The 19,018-nt window shown below is 42.2% G+C and overlaps 1 protein-coding gene across 1 annotated transcript; it reads right to left on the bottom strand.

Annotated features, from left to right (window-relative positions):
* Window positions 1-273: 273 nt before the first annotated feature.
* On the bottom strand, window positions 274-18,369 carry dcst2 (DC-STAMP domain containing 2). Its single transcript, XM_071383268.1, has 15 exons — window positions 18,104-18,369; window positions 16,202-16,372; window positions 15,863-15,964; window positions 15,533-15,727; window positions 12,509-12,574; window positions 12,114-12,327; window positions 11,745-11,902; window positions 11,330-11,494; window positions 10,625-10,792; window positions 5,713-5,813; window positions 2,316-2,446; window positions 1,970-2,097; window positions 1,344-1,437; window positions 830-1,060; window positions 274-713 (listed from the first exon to the last, which is right to left on the bottom strand). Exons 1-15 carry the CDS (start codon window positions 18,246-18,248, stop codon window positions 398-400), a joined length of 2,385 nt encoding a protein of 794 aa, XP_071239369.1. The 5' UTR covers window positions 18,249-18,369; the 3' UTR covers window positions 274-397.
* Between the last annotated feature and the right edge of the window lie 649 nt (window positions 18,370-19,018).

Genomic DNA, 19,018 nt, shown 5'->3' with positions numbered 1-19,018 from the left:
TATTCATCCTTCAAAAAAACTATTTACGGTCATTGACCCTATAGCATCTAAGGTTATCATCAGTTTGATTATAAATGAAGCACTGGAGTGCAGGTGATTCATGCAGTGCATTCCACTGGCACTAAAGCATAAATGGTGGGAATTTAACCAAAACCAAAGCTCATTTACATTCTAGATTTGGAGAACACTTCAAATGCATCTACTAGTTCACTATGAAGTTCCCCTATTTTTAATCGCACTTACATATGGAAAATAAATGGGCTAATGCTTTGATAACATGGACATTTTTTATTTTAATACTAAATGAAATTGAAATCATTTAGAAAGTAATTTGCTCATCCCTATTAGCATCTGTAGCCTCTTTGTCACAGACTGCAGTGTTCTGAGCTGAGCCCAATTAGTTCCTTCTGAATGTCAGTGGAGCTGGTTGGTTAAGGTGGTCATCCCTGAGAAAGTTGCGGTTGTGGTCAAGGCTGTGGACTGTGACCGTTCTCAGGGATCCATACGGAGAGTGGTCAATCCGGCCAGAGGTGACAGAGTGAAACGAGGCGTCACTGTCTGAAGTGTCACTCTCGCACCCTTGGGTCTCCAGCCCCCCGCTCACACAGATGGCCGAGAGGGACAATGTTGGGTTGGGGTTGTGGTTATAGTCATCGTCACTAGGCTCAGGGTGGTCCTGTTCTGAGTAGTCTTGGTAAGTCATATCTGGCTCACTGGGGATGACAGGCAGAGATAATGAATGCTCAATTAAATGTCAGATCATGTTAATTCTGATGGTAATGACAGTAGTGATCATAATCATAAATATGAAGCGTCACATCTCCATTACCTGTGTTCAGAGTCACTGGGTGGACTGATATGACCACTACTGTCCCCACTGTCTCCTTCCACCAGCCCTATACTGCTGTAGGCTCCACGCTGCACCCTGCTCTCTGAGGGCCGCCGCCGGGTTGCCATGGAGATCCTTCTCTTCATCAGTCTCCTGGTGCCCCTGTGGGTGATGTGGGGGGAAGTTAGGGCGGCGGTCCACAGGCCCAGCTGCTCATCATCACTGGAGTCTCTGGAACATACAGGTTATACCACACAACTGCTATTCTGTATGACTAGGGGGCACATTCTAGTTCATTAATTCATTTTTATTCCACATTAGTTATATGTTTAGTTACTATGTGACAAATGGTTTCTAGTGACAAAATGCAATTGGGGCAAGTGAGTAATTTACTGTATCTTAAGTGTAGCCAAACAAAGTGTAACATGATAGTTAGGTGGTCAGCTAGAGTCTAACAGGTTTAACAGTCTAACAGGTGGTCATCATGAGTAATGTGCCCCTGTGGAAGACTCACAGCTCTTCCTCACAGTCCTCCTGAAAGGTCAGGGGTCCCATGCAAACTGCACACACCTGGCCCATACTCTGGAAGCACTGCTTACAGTATACCCCTGTGTAATGTTAAAACAGCAGATGGGTTAGAGTGCAACAAACCACAGTGGAGCAGTTGAATGGAACACAAAAGTCAGATTGCCAAGGGGAACATAAAACTCATCAAGACCAAGGGCAATGTCACAAAATAATATCAAAGATATGGCTCGCAAATCTGGGTTAACATTCTGAAACAACAAGTAATCCCTAAGCGGTTTCAAAGAGTTTTGAAAGGGGTTTTGAGAAACACTCCTCGTGGTGCTTCACCAAAGGTGTTAGCTGATTTCTTATCCTTCTAGGGTGAGTCAACAGTTTAACAGGGTCAACTCCCTCACTGTACACACAGTAAGGTCAAACTCCATTTCATTTTACAAGGAAAAAGGAAAGATTTTATGACACTCAAAGAAAAGCGGTACATGAAAGGCAGGTAACATTTATGAGTTTGTAGAGTTTTTAAAGGAAACAGATCTACTTTTCAGGGGGGTCCTATAAACAAAAACAAAAATCCCCAAACAAAGACAACCTTAAAAGTTCTGAGTTCGGCTGCTGTACCTTTACACTGAGGGGTGATGCATGTGACCATGCTGGGGTCGCTCTGTCCCTCTCCTCCCCTTCCACAGGCCATGCAAGAGACAGAGGACACCCCCAGAATTTCAGCCAGGTAGGACCCACCTGGGAGGCTAGATTAAAGAACACATCATTAGCTGTAATAACATTAGTGATGTGTCAAAGTTATCTGTACACACATCCACTATAAATATGTGTAATGTGTTACAGTCCTGGACTACTCTTGATTTGCATGGGCAAAGAAAATGCACTAGTTAAAATACTAATATGGTGAAAAATGCAAAATGGCTTCAAGAATGGGAGATTTAGGTGAAATTGACATTCATTTTACCAGGTTGTGAGTGTCTGGAGGAATCTGGTCCCCTCTCTGTCTGCCCTGCTCCTGGCTACAGACCTCAGCAGGGCTTTACCTAGAGACGTACGCTGGCTCTGGATCCTCCTGTGGAGGAGCTGCACCCGCTCCTGCCCCACAGAGGAACGAGAAACACCATTACCTGCTCTATGTTATGTTAAAAGTGTCTGGATCTGGAAAAGGTGCTGGACAAATAGAATTCATCTGCAGCCTGGCCCAGTTGATAATCTATATAATTTCCTGATCATGCTTGTCAATCTCAGAGAGGAAATTAGACTGTCACCAGGGCAAGACAATAAATACCCATCGGCTGACAATAGACACAAATACAGGTAATTGCCAAAATAAAGGAAACACTTGAGTAAATGAGGGATACAAAGTATTTTGAAAGCAGGTGCTTCCACACAGGTGTGGTTCCTGAATTAATTAAGCAATTAATGTCCCATCATGCTTAGGGTCATGTATAAAAATGCCCAGTTGCCCATTATTTTGGCTACCATGGCTAGAAGAAGAGTTCTCAGTGACTTTGAAAGAGAGGTCTCAAAGCAGTATAGGGTGTTTAAAGGGTGTGTGTGTCTCAGTCACCAGATCTCAATTCTCAATCCAATTGAACACTTATCAGAGATTCTGTAGTAGCGCATGTTTACGGCGCCCTGTTTACAACGTGACGTATTTCATTACACCGTGCGTCATCTTCACGGAGTCTTGCCTCGCTACGGAACCGACAAGTGTATTGTTTGCAATGCAAGATGGAGGAGAGCCTGTCTCTCGTCAGAGATTGCATTTATTTAGTGAGATTACAAAATGTGACCTTTTCATTCAAGACAGGATAAATATATTGTTACAGCTGATAATAAAACATGTTTTGTTACTTTTTCCTCAACTTGTTTCTATAACTTTATAGCAAGTCAAGCTAGATTGCACTGCAGAACAGCTAGCTAAAAGCTAGTGCTAGGTTGACGATACCATTGTAGCTAGCGACCTCCACCTAATAATTATCAAAAACAAACGTTCTTACCATCACAATGAACTTAAAAAAGGGAGGCAACAGTTAACAGCCTATGTGTATTATTTAACATTACTATTAAATTAGTATTCACTTATAGGAAGTTGCTAGCTATCCCATAAAACCATTACCGAAAACAACATTATCTTCTGTGGTCTGGCAACTTCCTGTTCTTCGACGGACTCTGGCTGGACTGAAGATGACGCAAAATTTGAAAATTGTCAAAGTATGCAAACATTTCAAAGTGTGCGTTGTCCGTCCTGCAATGGAGCCTTCAACCGCAAGGGGGCATTGCATTTGCACTCCGTTGTGGACGTCTCCATTGAAATGCATGACATCCGGCGCAACGTAACGGAGTGCTTATGGGTAATGTGAACGAGGCTTAAAGACAGCGTTTCCCACCACCATTAATCTTAGGGATAGGCATTCCGCTAGTGGTACACCAGTCGACAACATCTGGAGAAATTGGAGGGCGTTTAATTCAAATAAATAATCGTAATATTAAACATTCATGAACTTACAAGTATCTAATATCATTTAAAAGCGTAAATTCTTGTTAATCTAATTCTTGTTAATCTAACTAAATCGTTGTCCGATTTACAATAGGCTTTACAGCGAAAGCATACCATGCGATTGTCTGAGGATGGCACCACACAACATATTTTTCAACCAGCACAGGCTTCATAAAATCACAAATAGCGATGAAATAAATCACTTACTTTTGAAGATCTTTCTCTGTTTGCAATCCCAAGGGTCCCAGCTACAACATGAATGGTCGTTTCGTTAGATAAAATCCTTCTTTATATCCCAAAAAGTCTGTTTAGTTGGCGCCTTCAATTTCAGTAATCCACTCGTTCAACATGCAGACAAAGGAGTCCAAAAAGCTATCGCTAAACTTCGTCTAAACAAGTCAAACGACATTTCTATTTAATCCTCAGGTGCTCTAAAATGTAAATAAACTATAATATTTCCTACGGAAAGTAGCATGTTCAATAGGAAAGTAAAATTAGTAAGCGCTCGCCCTCTTCCTCACGCGCCGAAAAGACTGATATTGTTCTGGTGCGCTCTTCACCAAAACTCCAAATTCTTGCTAGTTTTTCAAAAAACAAGCCTGAAACCTTGAATAATGACTGTTGACATCTACTGGAAGCCATAAGAATTGCAATCTGGGAGCCGGAATTACATAGGATCCATAGCTTCCATTGTAAGAGCCTGGGACCTAAAAAAAAATCTGGTTGGTTTTTCTTCGGATTTTTGCTTGCCATATCAATTCTGTTATAGTCTCGGATATTATTTTAACAGTTTTTGAAACTTCAAAGTGTTTTCTATCCAATGCTACCAATTATATGCATATCCTGGCTTCTGGACCTGAGTAACAGGCAGTTTACTTTGGGCACGCCCGTCAGGCGGAAATTCAGGAAACTAGACCCTATCGCTAAGAAGTTTTAACAAAACCCCAAATTATGGAATTTCTCATGGAAGAATGTTGTCGCATCCCTCCAAAAGATAGAGTTCCAGACACTTGTAGAATCTATGCCAAGGTGCATTGAAGCTGTTCTGGTGGCCTCGCGCTCTATTAAGACACTTTATGTTGGTGTTTCCTTTATTTTGGCAGTTACCTGTAGATCGAGTTGTGTGCACACAGACTAAGTTACGTTACGCAGACCCGGTGTCGATGCTCAACATTCTGTACATGGTTTCAATTCCATCTGATCCAACAGTCTAGTATAAAATGTAGTGACACTAAACCTGAAGCTGCTGGCAAAGTGTATGAACACTGGCATTAGAATGATGCAACACCTTCCCTGTCACACCAGTTTGTAATAGATCATGGCTGAGTGTGATGCTAACCGTGCCACTACTAGTATACAAACAATGACAAAGACCGCCACTATATAAGACCAGCATTCAATTTCTGTCTGTTCTTTTGTCCTGAAATCAAGATAAGCACATCTGTATTGCAGTGCAGTGCTGACCTGCCTGTTCCCCTGAAGTCTTGGCATTGTTTCAATTCTATGCATGGTTCACATTCCTCTTAGACTCCCAGACCAGCAGACTACTGCAGAACAAGTTCTATTGTGCCTGCCCAAAAACCACAACCTGAAGTGGCTATTGTGAACAAATCTATCTGTGGATCTTTTTATTTCAGTGTAGTTTTTATGTAACTGACAGCCCCTAACTCGCCAGTGTTTGCAGATCTAAAGAAAATGGATAGATGGAAGAAACAGCTAAGTCCACTGGAAAGGTATCCATCTATTACTACACCTACCTGGTTCCCTCAGATCAGCAAACACAAAAGTGGTAAGGACTAGAGGAGGGGGTTTGGGACTGGACAGATAAGGAGAGAGGTGTGACTGAGTAATAACGTACCCGTTCTCGTTTCGGGTGGTACCTGGCACACACGAGCCTCCTTAACCGCTTGACGTAGCTTCCAGCGAACACAATGAACAAGGAGAGTCCATAGAGGAATCCTGTGATAAGAGAGGAAGCAAAGCGAACAGGTTATTTTGGCCACTGGGTGTCAGTGTCTTAGCAAAAATATATATTTCCTTTCACAACAATTGTCCATTACAGAGACCCTGTAGAATTTACTCCATATCCCTAGGCCAAGAGCTAGATATAGATAACTGCCAAAATAAAGGAAACACCAACATAAAGCCTCTTAATAGGGAGTTGGGCCACCACGAGCCAGAACAGCTTCAATGCACCTTGGCATAGATTGTTGTGTCTGGAGCTCTATCGGAGGGATGAGACACCATTCTTCCACGAGAAATTCCATCATTTGGTGTTTTATTGATAATAGAAAACGCGTTCTCAGGCACCGCTCCAGAATCACTTCCATGAGGGTTCAATTGGGTTGAGATCTTGTGACCACTATCGCCCTGTGGATGGGAGCATTGTCATCCTATGGGATCATAGCCATGGTAGCAAAAATAATGGCCAAAATAATTTTATACATGACCCTAAGCATGATGGGATGTTAATTACTTAACATTAATTGCTTAAGCATCTGCTTTCAATATACTTTGTATCCCCCATTTACTCAAGCGTTTCCATTATTTTGGCAGTTAATGTTAGGGGCAAGTTCTACCAGATATTTTAAGGTTAAAAGTCCCCCCAAAATATATTTACTGAACAAAAATATAAACGCAACATGTAAAGTGTTTGTGCCGTGTTTCATGAGCTGAAATAAAAGATCCCAGATATTTTCCATATGCACCAAAAAATTATTTCTCTCACATTTTATGCACACATTTGTTTAAATCCCTGTTAGTGAGCATTTCTCCTTTGCCAAGATAATCCATCCACCTGACAGGTGTGGCATGTCAAGAAGCTGATTAAACAGCATGATCATTACACAGGTGCATCTTGTGCTGGGCACAATAAAAGGCCACTCTAAGATGTGCAGTTTTGTCACACAACACAATGCCATAGATGTCTCAAGTTTTGAGGGAGCATACAATTGAAATGCTGACTGCTGGAATGTTTCCCAGAGCTGTTGCCAGATAATTGAATGTTAATTTCTCTACCATAAGCCGCCTCCAACGTCGTTTTAGAGAATTTGGCAGTACATCCAACCGGCCTCACAACCGCAAACCACGTGTAACAACGCCAGTCCACGACCTCCACATCCGGCTTCTTCACCTGCGGGATTTTCTGAGATCAGTCACCCGGAGAGCTGATGATACTGAGGAGTATTTTTGCCTATAATATAGCCCTTTTGTGGGGAAAAACTCATTTTGATTGGCTGGGCCTGGATCCCCATTGGGTGGGCCTGGCTCCGAAGTAGGTGGGCCTATGCCCTCCCAGGCCCACCCATGGCTGCACCCCTGCCCAGTCATGTGAAATCCATAGATTAGGGCCTAATACATTTATTTCAATTGACTGATTTACTTATATGAACTGTAACTCAGTAAAATGGTAGTTGACTATATTGCCACTCCTACTTGCCATCTCTTCAATCTAAGCCTACGGGAAAGTGTGCCCTCAGGCCTGGAGGGAAGCAAAATTCATTCCACTACCTAAGAATAGCAAAGCACCTTTTACTGATTCAAACAGCCAACCAATCCTGCTACTGACCCTTAGTAAACCTTTGGAAAAAAATAGTGTTTGACCAGATACAATGCTTTTTCACAGTAAACAAATTAACAACTGACTTTCAGCACGCTTATAGGGAAGGGCACTCAACATGTACGGCACTGACACAAATGGCTGATGATTGGCTGAAAGAAATTGATAATAAGAAGATTGTGGGAGCTGTTTTGTTAGACTTCAGTGCAGCTTTAGACATTATCGATCATAGTCTGCTGCAAAAACACATGTTTTATGAGTTTACATCCTCTGCCATATTGTGGATTGAGAGTTACATACCTAACAGAACGCAGAGGGTGTTCTTTAATGGATGCTTCTCTAACTTAAACCAATCAATCAATAAAATGCATTTATAAAGCCCTTCTTACATCAGCTGATGTCACAAAGTGCTGTACAGAAACCCAGCCTAAAACCCCAAACAACAAGCAATGCAGGTGTAGAAGCACGGTGGCTAGGAAAACCTCCTTAGAAAGGCCAGAACCTAGGAAGAAACCAAGAGAGGAACCAGGCTATGAGGGGTGGCCAGTCCTCTTCTGACTGTGCCGGATGGAGATTATAACAGAACAAGGCCAAGATGTTCAAATGTTCATAGATGACCAGCAGGGTCAAATAATAATAATCACAGTGGTTGTCGAGGGTGCAACAGGTCAGCACCTCGGTAGTAAATGTCAGTTGGCTTTTCATAGCCGATGATTCAGAGTATCTCTAACTCTCCTGCTGTCTCTAGAGAGTTGAAAACAGCAGGCCTGGTTGAATACCAAGTAGATTTAGGCATACACCAAGGTAGCTGTGTTGGCCCCTTACTTTTTATATTTTTACTAATGACCTACCACTAGCCCTAATAAAGTCAGTGCATCCATGTACGCTGTTGACTCAACATTATACACGTCAACTACCACAGCAAGTGAAATCACTGCAACTTATAAAGATCTGAAGTCAGTTTTAGAATTGGTGGCTAGTAATAAGCTAATCCTAAATATATCAAAACCTAAAAGCATTGTACTTGGAACAAATAATTTGCCAAAACAGTGGTTCCCAAACTAGAGGTCGCCTGATATGAAAATGGGGTTGCGGGAGAATTTCCAAAATCCCCTCAAAATCTAAATATATACCTTTATATATAAATTATTCAAATCTAAAATCTAAAATGAAACCAGAGAGCGCTCTTAGATCATGGGAAAAGGCCGCACTTGACCGGTGCACTTGAATCATTCCCATGGTGAATGGCTAGGAGAGACTTTGATATTACCGGCTGCAATTGATATGGTGAAAACAATGTGTTGGGAGGCAGAGGCACAGAAACTCACTTCAATACCTTTGTCAGATAACACTGTTAAACAAAGAATGTATGCTATTGCTAGCAATCAAGAGGAAACTGACTGAATGACTCAAACTTCCAAGCTTATCCTCTCCAAATGGACGTCAGCTGTTAGGGCCGAGATGCCTATGCATTAACTTTTGTTTGCTATACATGTAGGGGGATGCTATTTACAAGGACATATTGTTCTGTCTCACGATTCCCAAGTATGAAACGACATATGGGATGTTGAGTGTGCTGCGTGGCTATATTGACGACGAACAGATTCCATATGGGATCGAATGGTGGACTTTTACACAGATATAGCTCCATCTATCACGGGACAGCGGGCAGGCCTCTGCACTCTAGTTATGAATGTGTCTCCCTTTGCAATATGGACGCATTGTATGATACACCGAGAGCAACTGGTGGCAAAAGAGCTGAGCATAGAACTCGAGATATACTGCAGCAGGTAACATAAATGGTTAACTACATCAAACCACATCCACTGAGCCCACGCCTGTTCGCAAAACTATGTGGAGATATGTGATCAGAGCATGGCAATGTTTCACATCGAGGCTTGGTGGTTATAAAGGGGGAGTGTTGGGGGAAAAAATGTGCATTGAGAGAGGAACTGTTGTCATTCACAATGGATATAAAAACAAAAAAAACAGACTTGATTGACTTTCTGTGTAATGAAAAGAAAATAACAGAAAACAGCATCATCAGTAAGTGTCCCACACAAGTGATAACTGCTCACCTCCAATGCTTGGATGAGCACTTTGGGACGGACCTACATCCCAATGCATTTGAATGTGATCCTGGCTCAGTTCACATGCCGGTAAGTGAAATTGAACAGCTGACATAGCTGTCATGTGACCAAATACTGCAGACAATGCATTCACGGGTCACTACGGAGAAGTTTTGGTTCTTGACTCAAAGGCAATACCCTGCTGTCTCCCTCTGAGCATTAATGCCACGTTCAAAACAACTGGGAACTCAGAAATCTCTGACTTCCGTGCGCTCAAGGCAACTGGGAACTCGGAAAGAAATTAGCTCAGACTGGGAAAAATAGTTTTGAACGGTCATCCAACTCAGAATTCCAACTAAGGAACTCAGGCCTCTTTCTAGACCTCTGACTTTCTGTCCTGAAGATCACTGTCGTCATGATTTTAACTTGTATTTTTCAGAGTTCCCAGTTGTCTTGAAAGCACCATAAAACTCATGGTAGGCTACCCTTCGCCAGTTTATATCTGTGTGAAGCTGGATTCAGTGCTCTCTTCTGCATTAAAACCAAATATCGATCCAGGTCGACCACGCCCCCTGACTTTGAGAAGCTCCGATGCAACATGAATCAAGCACACCCATCTCATTAGTGGTGGTGAGATAAGGGACATTATGTCAGACTAATTTGCAACTGACTGCTCTACATTAAAAGTATGTGATGGTGAGTTGAGAAGACAATCAGAAAAACTGTTAGAATGTTTTTAATTTCACTGCCTTAGCCCCCCCCCACAAAAAGTAAACATTGGCTGTAAATTGTATACATTTTTTCACATGGCTTGGGGTCACCAGAATTGTCAGGTTTGGGAACCCCTGCGCTAAACCCTAAACCTAATCTAAATCTTTTAATGAACAATTGAGCAAGTTGAGGAGACTAAACTGCTTGGTCTAACCCTAGATTGTAAACTGAAATGGTCAAAACATATTGATGCAACGATGGGGAGATGTCTGATAAAGCTCTGCTCTGATTTCGGACATCATTATCAACAAAACAAGTCCTACAGGCCCTAGTTTTATCACACCTGGACTACTGCCCAGTCATATGGTCAAGTGCCTTGGTAGCAGCTGGGGATCCTAGTAAATACTAAATAATACTAGTCTAGGTGTTACCTATGAGCATATATCCTGAGTGGTCTGGCTCTGAAGGCTCCATCAGACACTTCTTGCTGAGAACAGTGATGTTGCCCTTCTGTAGAATGGCGAAGGCAGCCACTATGTCCTTGAAGATGTCCGAGGCATAGCCTGTGCCATTTACTTCCACCGCCACTACGATGGGTGCTAGAGAGAGCAGAAAGAGAGAACAATGTCTTGGATGATGTTGTTCGTTCCAAATATGGTTTGATATACAATTTCATTAGAATAATCTGTACTATAGTATTTCATTGGAAACTGATGTCCAGTTTAATTCCTTGATTGTACTAAATAGAATGGAGTAAAGTGATGTTCAGGACAAGTCTCAGGTTTCAGGCAAGGTTACTCATCACACCAAACAACCACTTTCTCTCATAAAATAAACTGTTCATTATGTCTAAAAAAACTAAGTCCAAAATATCAGCCCAAACAAAATGTGTACAAATAAAATAGCTTAAGACTTGGTTTGTTTGCAGTGTTTCTGGTTTCATTCAGGTAAACATCATTTTTGGAAGCAATAACGAATGCAGACATTATACCTCTCGTCTATTTCTGTTTTTAACCATGCACCTGTGAGTACACTGATGGGTGGGGTGGCTAGTAAGATTTCCAATGTATTTATTACAGTAAATAACGTTGAACTGAACATCATCTATTTATTTCCCTGGAGCCAGACTGTCTCACCTCTGGCTACGATGTCCCCCTGGGCTTGGTGGTGCACCAGGTCAAACATCCAGAAGACCACCAGGTCCAGCGCCACCACCAGGCATCCCATGGCTATGTGCCTGAGAATGGACACTGCGCTGAGGGCAGCCGTCTGCCGCTCCCTGGCCGTCAGGTACACTGAGACTAGAGGACAGAAATGGGAAAGGGGAGGTTAGGTGGGTGTTTTCACTGCCATGACATCAATGTTACACTGACTTTCTCTTTCACCTTTCTAGACATTTATGTTGTTGTTGTTCTCTCTCATTTTCTAACTTCTCTATATCCTTTCGCTTCATACCTTTTCTCTCAACACCCACACTGCTTCCTCCCTACAATCCATTTATCTTATCTTCTCCTCTTTCCTGTGCATTCCCTCTCTTCCTGCTCCACTCACATGGTCTGATGTAGGTGCGGGCCTCTCTCTGGCTGAGCGGTAGGACAGGGTTTTTTCCCTCACTAGCCAATCTCTGGTCGAGCTCCTCAAACTGCTCTGTGATGTAAGTGTTGTCAAAGTCATCCTGGTGCAGGTACTTGTGTTTGTACAGGACAGCCCTTTAAAACACACACACACACACACACACAAACACAGTATAGAGCAGGGTTTCCCAAAATCGGTCCTGGGGTCCCCCCGGATGCAAGTTTTGTTTATTGGACTATACAGCTGAGGGGGCCCCAGGACCAGAGGGGGGAAACCCTGGTATAGAGTATACCGCTCCTTGTCAAACTTTGTTTGCATGACCCATATGAATGAATATAGACTCACTGTAGGTACATTAGCAGCAGAAGGAAGAGGCCTATGTAGGCTACTAGCCCCATCACTTCCTGGAAACGTCCCAGCTCCACCGACACTTCCTCCATCATATCCTGTGACACCTGCTGCAGCGACTGACTGCTGTTCACATTCATGTCAAAGTGCATAGAGGCCGATATGTTGAACTCAAACTCCTTCTTCATCTTCTCGAAAGCTGCTATGGTTGCTAGAAGAGAGCAAAGAGACATGCACCAGAATGTGCCACTGTGCATTTGTGACTGTTTAGAATGGCCATCAAAAAGGAGTTACAGTAGAATGATGGTATTAAAGAATGTTCTACCTTTGAATAGAGAAGTAGTTGAAACTATTATGAGGGCAATGTTTTTGTACCTCTGCACTTTACTTACGGGCAGCAATCTTTGTCTTCATGTGGCCAACAATGTAAGAAGGGATGATGCAAAACAGCTGACCAACTGAAATGAGAGGAATGTATTGAGAATTACTGTCCTCATACCTACAATGACATAACCTCTAGCTAATTTACGTGACAAATGCATCTCTGCATCACAGGCTCTATTCATTGTCTCATAAAACCATTGTGAACGGTCATTAAAAGTAAACCCAAGTGTCATGTCAGGTTTATAAGACAGCACTATATAGGATTTATGACCCATAGTTTAGAAAGTGAAATGCCACCATTCACTTTATGCTGAGAGCAGCATTCTAGATCTCCCAAGGGCCAGGAAGTGTGTTTTATCTTTTCTTTCTCTTCCTCCTATCTCTGGCCCTCGGGTCATGTTTGGATTAAAAAGTCACCAGTGCCCCGGCTGGCTCCTGGCTGGCCCGAGAGCAGCGGTGGATATGAAACAATAATTCATGTGAAAAGAAAACATGGGAGGCAGATGGATAGAGGGGGGAGGCAGAAGGACGGAGGGGGGAGGCAGATGGATGGAGGGGGAGGCAGAGGGACGAAGGGTGACTCACGGCTGCGCTCCTCCTGGGAAATGTGAGAGGAAACCTGAGAGCGGCGTGGGGCTGGAGGGTTTTGACAAGGCCTTGGCCCCTAAGTTACCCTGCCCTCCTAGGCTAAAGAATAACACAGCGCACCGCAGAGCTGCTAGAGAGGAGGGCTGTGCTGTACCTCTACACTGATGTCAACCTCACAACAATGGGTGATGTAACGGGCTTCCTCCTTCTCCTCATCCGAAGAGGAGTAGCAGGGATTTGACCAAAATGCAGCGGGTTGTGAATACATATTGATTTAATAGACAAAACGGAAAAACACGACAAACACTTGAATAATTACAAAACAAATAAACGAATGTAGACAGACCTGGACACGAACTTACATACAACGTGAAGAACGCATGAACCAGGAAAACAGACTACATAAAACGAACGAACTAACTAACAAAAACCGGAACAGTCCCGTGTGGCGTAACATACTGACACAGGAGACAACCACCCACGACAAACAATGTGAAACAACCTCCCTATGTATGTCTCTCAATCAGAGGAAAACGAAAACACCTGCCTCTGATTGAGAGCCATACAAGGTCAATTAAACCTGACACTTAACATAGAACAAACACAGACTGCCCACCCAGCTCACGTCCTGACCCACTAAACACAACAATACAAAAGGAAAACAAGGTCAGGAACGTGACAGGTGATCTATTTTTCCATGAGCTAACATATTTATAGTCAGCACTTTTTCACCGAAATCAAAAAAAAAAAAACAGGCTTGGGTGCGAAAAAAGGGAACATTTTAACTGAGTTTCAAAAGATTTTAAACCACTGACAACCCAGCTAGCACATAATGTTCTGAGAACCTTAATATATTGCTTAGAGCTTGGTGAGAGCGTGGTTATCCTATGGTTATTTTGCATACAACCTTCCCATAACATTTCCTATAGGTTTCTTCATGGTTCTACTTAAAGTAATGTTCTCAAATTGTTCAGAGAACGTTAAGAAACAATGTTCTTCTGTGGTAATTTTAGCATATGGTTTTCTACAGGTTTCCTCATGGTTCTATTTAAAGTCATGTTCTCCAAATGTTCAGAGAACATTAAGAAACAACGTTCCTCTATGTGAATTCAAGAACTTCAGCATAATGTTTTCTGCAGGTTTCCTCATGGTTCTATTTAAAATAATTTTCTCAGAATGTTCAGAGAATGTTAGGAAACAAAGTTCTTCTGTGGCAATTCCAGAACTTCAGCATAATGTTTTTTGCAGGTTTCCTCATGGTTCTATTTAAACATTAAGAACATTCTCAGGACATTAAGAAAACTTTCCATAAAAACTACAAGAAAACATTAACGTTTAAAGAACATAAACATTCCATTCTCAGCAACAACAAAACTCTCTCTATCCTCTATCTTGTTCAGTGTTTTCAGGTGTGTTGGCCACACCTGATCTTAATGAGTGCTCGTTTCCTTTAAAATAGGGTCTGTTTGAATTGACAGAAATTAACAGCTTTGCATTAGTTAAAAAACCTGGCATGCTAGTTCCATCCTCGTGACGCAGTGGACTAATTCCATGAATAGAGAGCAGAAGATCATAGGTTTGAATCTCACTGACACCATGCCACAATAAAAATCAAATGTGCTTGCATGATTAATGCCTAAGCAAATTAATTTCCATGTGTCCTATCTATGCATGGAGTTCAAAACAGTAAACCTAAGCTAGCAGTGTTATTAAAAGTCTTATTGAAACATTCTCCGAATGTTATTTAATTACCTTAAAATAACCTATCATTTCCATTCGTTAATAAAACCTCCCAGGAAAACTTTCAGGAAACAATAGGAAAACTTTCTCAGAACCTCCCTGCAACCTGAAAATGTATGTTCCCAGAACAGGTGAAGTTTTTTGAAAACTTTTAGAAAACATTTAGGAAAAGCCTTAACGCTAAGGAAACTTATGGCTATGTTCCCACAACCAATGGGAAACCAAAAACGTACTTTCTCAAAACTGCTAAGGAACCAAATTTGCTAGCTGGGAATGACTTAAAAACAGAGAACAAACATCTCAGATAAAATATGTAATGGTTAGGAGGCAAGGCCCTAACAAAGTTGTTCATCAAAATGGCTCTTTAAGAGAAACATTGAGCTAAGACTGAGACAATGACAAGACATATATGACAACCTAATTATAACACTACCATAGATTTTCATATTTTTAAACAACAGACACCTTCCACAGTGATTGATGTCATTTTCACATTTCCTTTGCTCTATTGATACAGCTGTATATGTGCTAAAGCCTCTCAGGTTCCTACTCTTGCGATTTGATCCTGCTTCTTTGTGGACAATAATTTATCCCTCTGACACTATGACAAACAGCTACCCTTCCTCTACTACTGACAGCTGACGGAAGTAAGGGTGAGTGAGGATAGTGATTCTACTGTATGATGGAACAACATGTCAACCAACCTCGAGCGAGACCACAGAGGGGGCGAAACCCATCCACAATGTGACAAAGGAAGTTGAACACAGACAGGAGCTCCATGCAGTCATCACGGGCATCATCAAACAGCTTGTTACACTTCTTATAGGGGGTGCCCAGTTTGTCATTACACACCTCGTCAATGCCAACCAGGAAGTGTAACACGTTTCTCAGGGAACGAGCTGTAACAGGAGGTAGAGGGCACAGAAATCAATGGAAGGCTTCATTTGGAGAGTTAAATTGTTAGATACAGTAACTGTCCTAACAATGTCTTCAAGTAATGACAGTGCTCGTATAAGCATGGCCCACAGACATACCTACATGGCGGACAGACTCAGTCAGGGCCTTGATTAAGTTCTGTACCCTCCCAGCCACGGAGTGGACATTTTTGGTGATCACTTTTATCTTGCCCAGCACAGCTGCAACAAGTGGACATTAGGAGCTTATAAGGGTGTGTGACATTGCAGAGCACTCAGATAGATTGTGTAGAAATTGTATTGTAAAAGGAGTCATCCACCATATTGTCTTCACCTGCAATGTCCTTCCAGTTCAGTGACCATGGAGAAAACAAAGCTAGTGTGAACTATTTGAGACACCATGTATAATGGGTGTAATTACAGCTGTGTGGTGTGATTTTATGGAACAGCTGGACTCACAGAGAAGAGGTGTAGCCGCTCGCTCCATCAGCTGCTGGGTCTGGTTCATGGCAAGTTCGGCCCCACACACCACGCTGTCCGCTGCACGGTCAAAGTTTTCCAGGGTGTTGGTCATGGGGCCCTGGACCAACATGGAGAAGATGAGGAACAGGAGGAAGTTCTTGCCCTTCACTGTGAGGAAATTCATTAAAAGGTGCGTTAGTGGTACCCAGAACAAGTTGGTCTACTGAGTAATGCATTGTAGGTCATTCCTTCCACCCAGGGGCGTTTCTCAGATTTTTTTCTGGGGTGGCCAAGGGGGGGCCAAGAACCAATTATGATGGCTGACCATGGGAAATCAGCAAACTGGATCACAAATAGCATAGAAAATTGGCTTAACTACTATGCAATGCATTGAATAACTGTTTCAACTGTTAATTTGTATCTGCCCTAATTTATTCAAATACATTCATTTGAAATGATCCATATGAATCCATATTCAAGTTATTGAGGATCTACACTGATCTCAAAAATGACCTTAGAATCCATATGATGGAAATCCGTCACACTAATGGAAAACTTTAACCCCTGAATGAACGTATAGTCGGGTTCTTTGGCTAAGCAAAAACAAGCAAAAATGACTCCAGCCATTATCACCTTGGCTGATTTAGCTTTATTCACCCATCGATAAGGGACATACATAACATTCTAGAACAAACACATGACATAGCCTACAGCAATTAGCTGCTACACACTAGCTCAGCACCGGGATTAAAAACTTGAGTTTATTTTCCTGTCAAGTTAAACAGCAGTTACCTACACATCTTCTACCTCTGCACTGCTTTTGTCAACTCAGGGGCAGAAATCGGTGCTGGCATTTCTAACACACTAGCCCATTTGTTTCCCTCAAGGCTCCCACAACGGCCCATTTTTTCAGTTGAGACTCTCATTATAAGCCAGATCATGATAATTTTGCACAAAAAAAGTTAGACAGGCCAATTAGAAAGAATATGGACCAGCCCTTCTGGCATCTCCGAACTGACTGTCCTAAAGAGATTGTGCTAGTGGGTGAGCTACTAGGAAACGTCGCCAGCTGCTCACGACTCCTCTCTGAAAGATAGCCTACATAATGCTATATTTTTAGTAAATGTTTCTTTTCAAAGTGGGAAAAATGTAAACAGGTTGGAGGTGCCTGTGCCTCTATTATGTTCTTCTTCTGTGGGGTATTCTGGTGGACCATTCCATGTGTGGTAATACTGATGATTTGTCGCCACATATGGTTTACATAGTAGGTTATGATAACTAACGTGGCAGGTTAGGTGAATTAATGTAACAGGTTAGGAAAATGGTAAGGGTTAGGCTTAGCTACAATGCTAGTTGTCAACAATTGTTGTCCCCGACACTACCCCCCCATCAAGCCAGAATGGAAGAAATGTAAACAAACAATCTGTGGAAGACGAGTCATCAGTATCATAACACCACGGTAACCATGTGATTTTGAAACTGTGAGCTTATTGGTCCGTTTGAATTAATCATTTGTTTGCAGGTAGGCTATGACGAGGACGCACCTCCACCTGTTTCGTAGAAAATGGCGGTCTTTCCCTTCTACTGTAAGTGCCTACACCAGCCTGGGAAACATTATATCCAGTTTGCAGCAATCCCGTTTCAGTCTCTCTGTTTGAAAGGATGCACAATTCTGATATTTTTTCACACTAATTGGTGTTTACATAAATCACAGCAGATCTTTTTCAGAGCTAATCTGATTGTTAAAAATACCAATTAGTGGGGGGAAAAAATATCATAATTGGGCTACCTGTCTAAATATTGCCAGTGTTGATTTGACTGGGTACATTTCAACGCACAGCACATATACCATTTGTTTTGTGGTATGGTTAAAACAATCTTCATATGTAGGCTACTCACTTGAACACAGCATTGGCATCATTAGCATAACATTCGCTCGCACACGGATGGAGAGGCCCATACCAAATGCTGAGAGGAAAGCTATGGCGATCGTGGTATACACGCAATACCACAGTCCTTGGTTCTGTATGAACAGTGCAGTCATTCCGTACACAGAGGCAAGGAATAGGCCAAACAAAAACCCGCCCAAACTACGCACAAGCCCACCGAGCCGAGGATCACGGAAAGGTTTGGTCTTGCTTCGTGGGCTTCGCCTTGGGAATCTGGGAGCCCTGTCAAAAAGGTTAGATATTTAGGCTAAACTTACCAATGACAACATTATGTAGTAAGCCTATGCATCTCAATAATATCAATTTGACAATTTATTTCCTTACCGCTTGAGGACCCCCCTCAAACACTCCATCGCGGCTTGGCCACTTTGCACGAACCTTTGAAAAAGACCATGTATGCTATGCTTCCCCATAGACATAAGATTTGTTTTCTTATTTCTAAGTCTGTCACTAGAGAATCATTATTGTTGCAGGCCTCCACAGAACTAAGTTGCATTATGAGGTCACCAAGATGGAGTTCTTCCCTCTTCTGGAATTATTCCCTCTTTCAGCATGTTCTAAACGAGTGGATGCAAAATTATAAAACCAGCTAATTATTTAATGGCAGTGATGATGGTTAAATTGAGTGAACTCCGAAGACTGAAAAAAGCACCACATTCCAGTTAGTAGATTCCAGATAATGAGTTGGTGTTTGTGCCACTGATGATCAATTTGATAGACATAGACAACTTCAATGTACCATACTTACAGTGTTTGTGTGTGTTTTGTCACAGCCTTGGAGAGGATCAGTAGGTGGGTTCTGCCAGATTTTGCCCACCGGTTCCTCTTTAGTCAGTCACAGGACTTCCCAGTTGCTCGTTTCTTC

This window comes from Salvelinus alpinus, chromosome 35 (assembly GCF_045679555.1).
Source record: "Salvelinus alpinus chromosome 35, SLU_Salpinus.1, whole genome shotgun sequence".
Lineage (NCBI taxonomy): Eukaryota > Metazoa > Chordata > Actinopteri > Salmoniformes > Salmonidae > Salvelinus > Salvelinus alpinus.
Note: the sequence above shows the minus strand (reverse complement) of the source record. Positions and strands in the feature narration are given on the sequence as shown.

Excerpts from the sequence above, each read along its gene's own strand:
- dcst2 (XM_071383268.1), bottom strand. The coding sequence starts at position 18,248 with ATGACTGCACTGTTCATACAGAACCAAGGACTGTGGTATTGCGTGTAT. Across the intron at positions 5,814-10,624 it reads CTCAGGATATATGCTCATAG|GATTCCTCTATGGACTCTCC; the intron begins GTAACACCTAGA and ends CTCTTATCACAG. Across the intron at positions 2,098-2,315 it reads CTCCAGACACTCACAACCTG|CCTCCCAGGTGGGTCCTACC; the intron begins GTAAAATGAATG and ends TCTTTAATCTAG.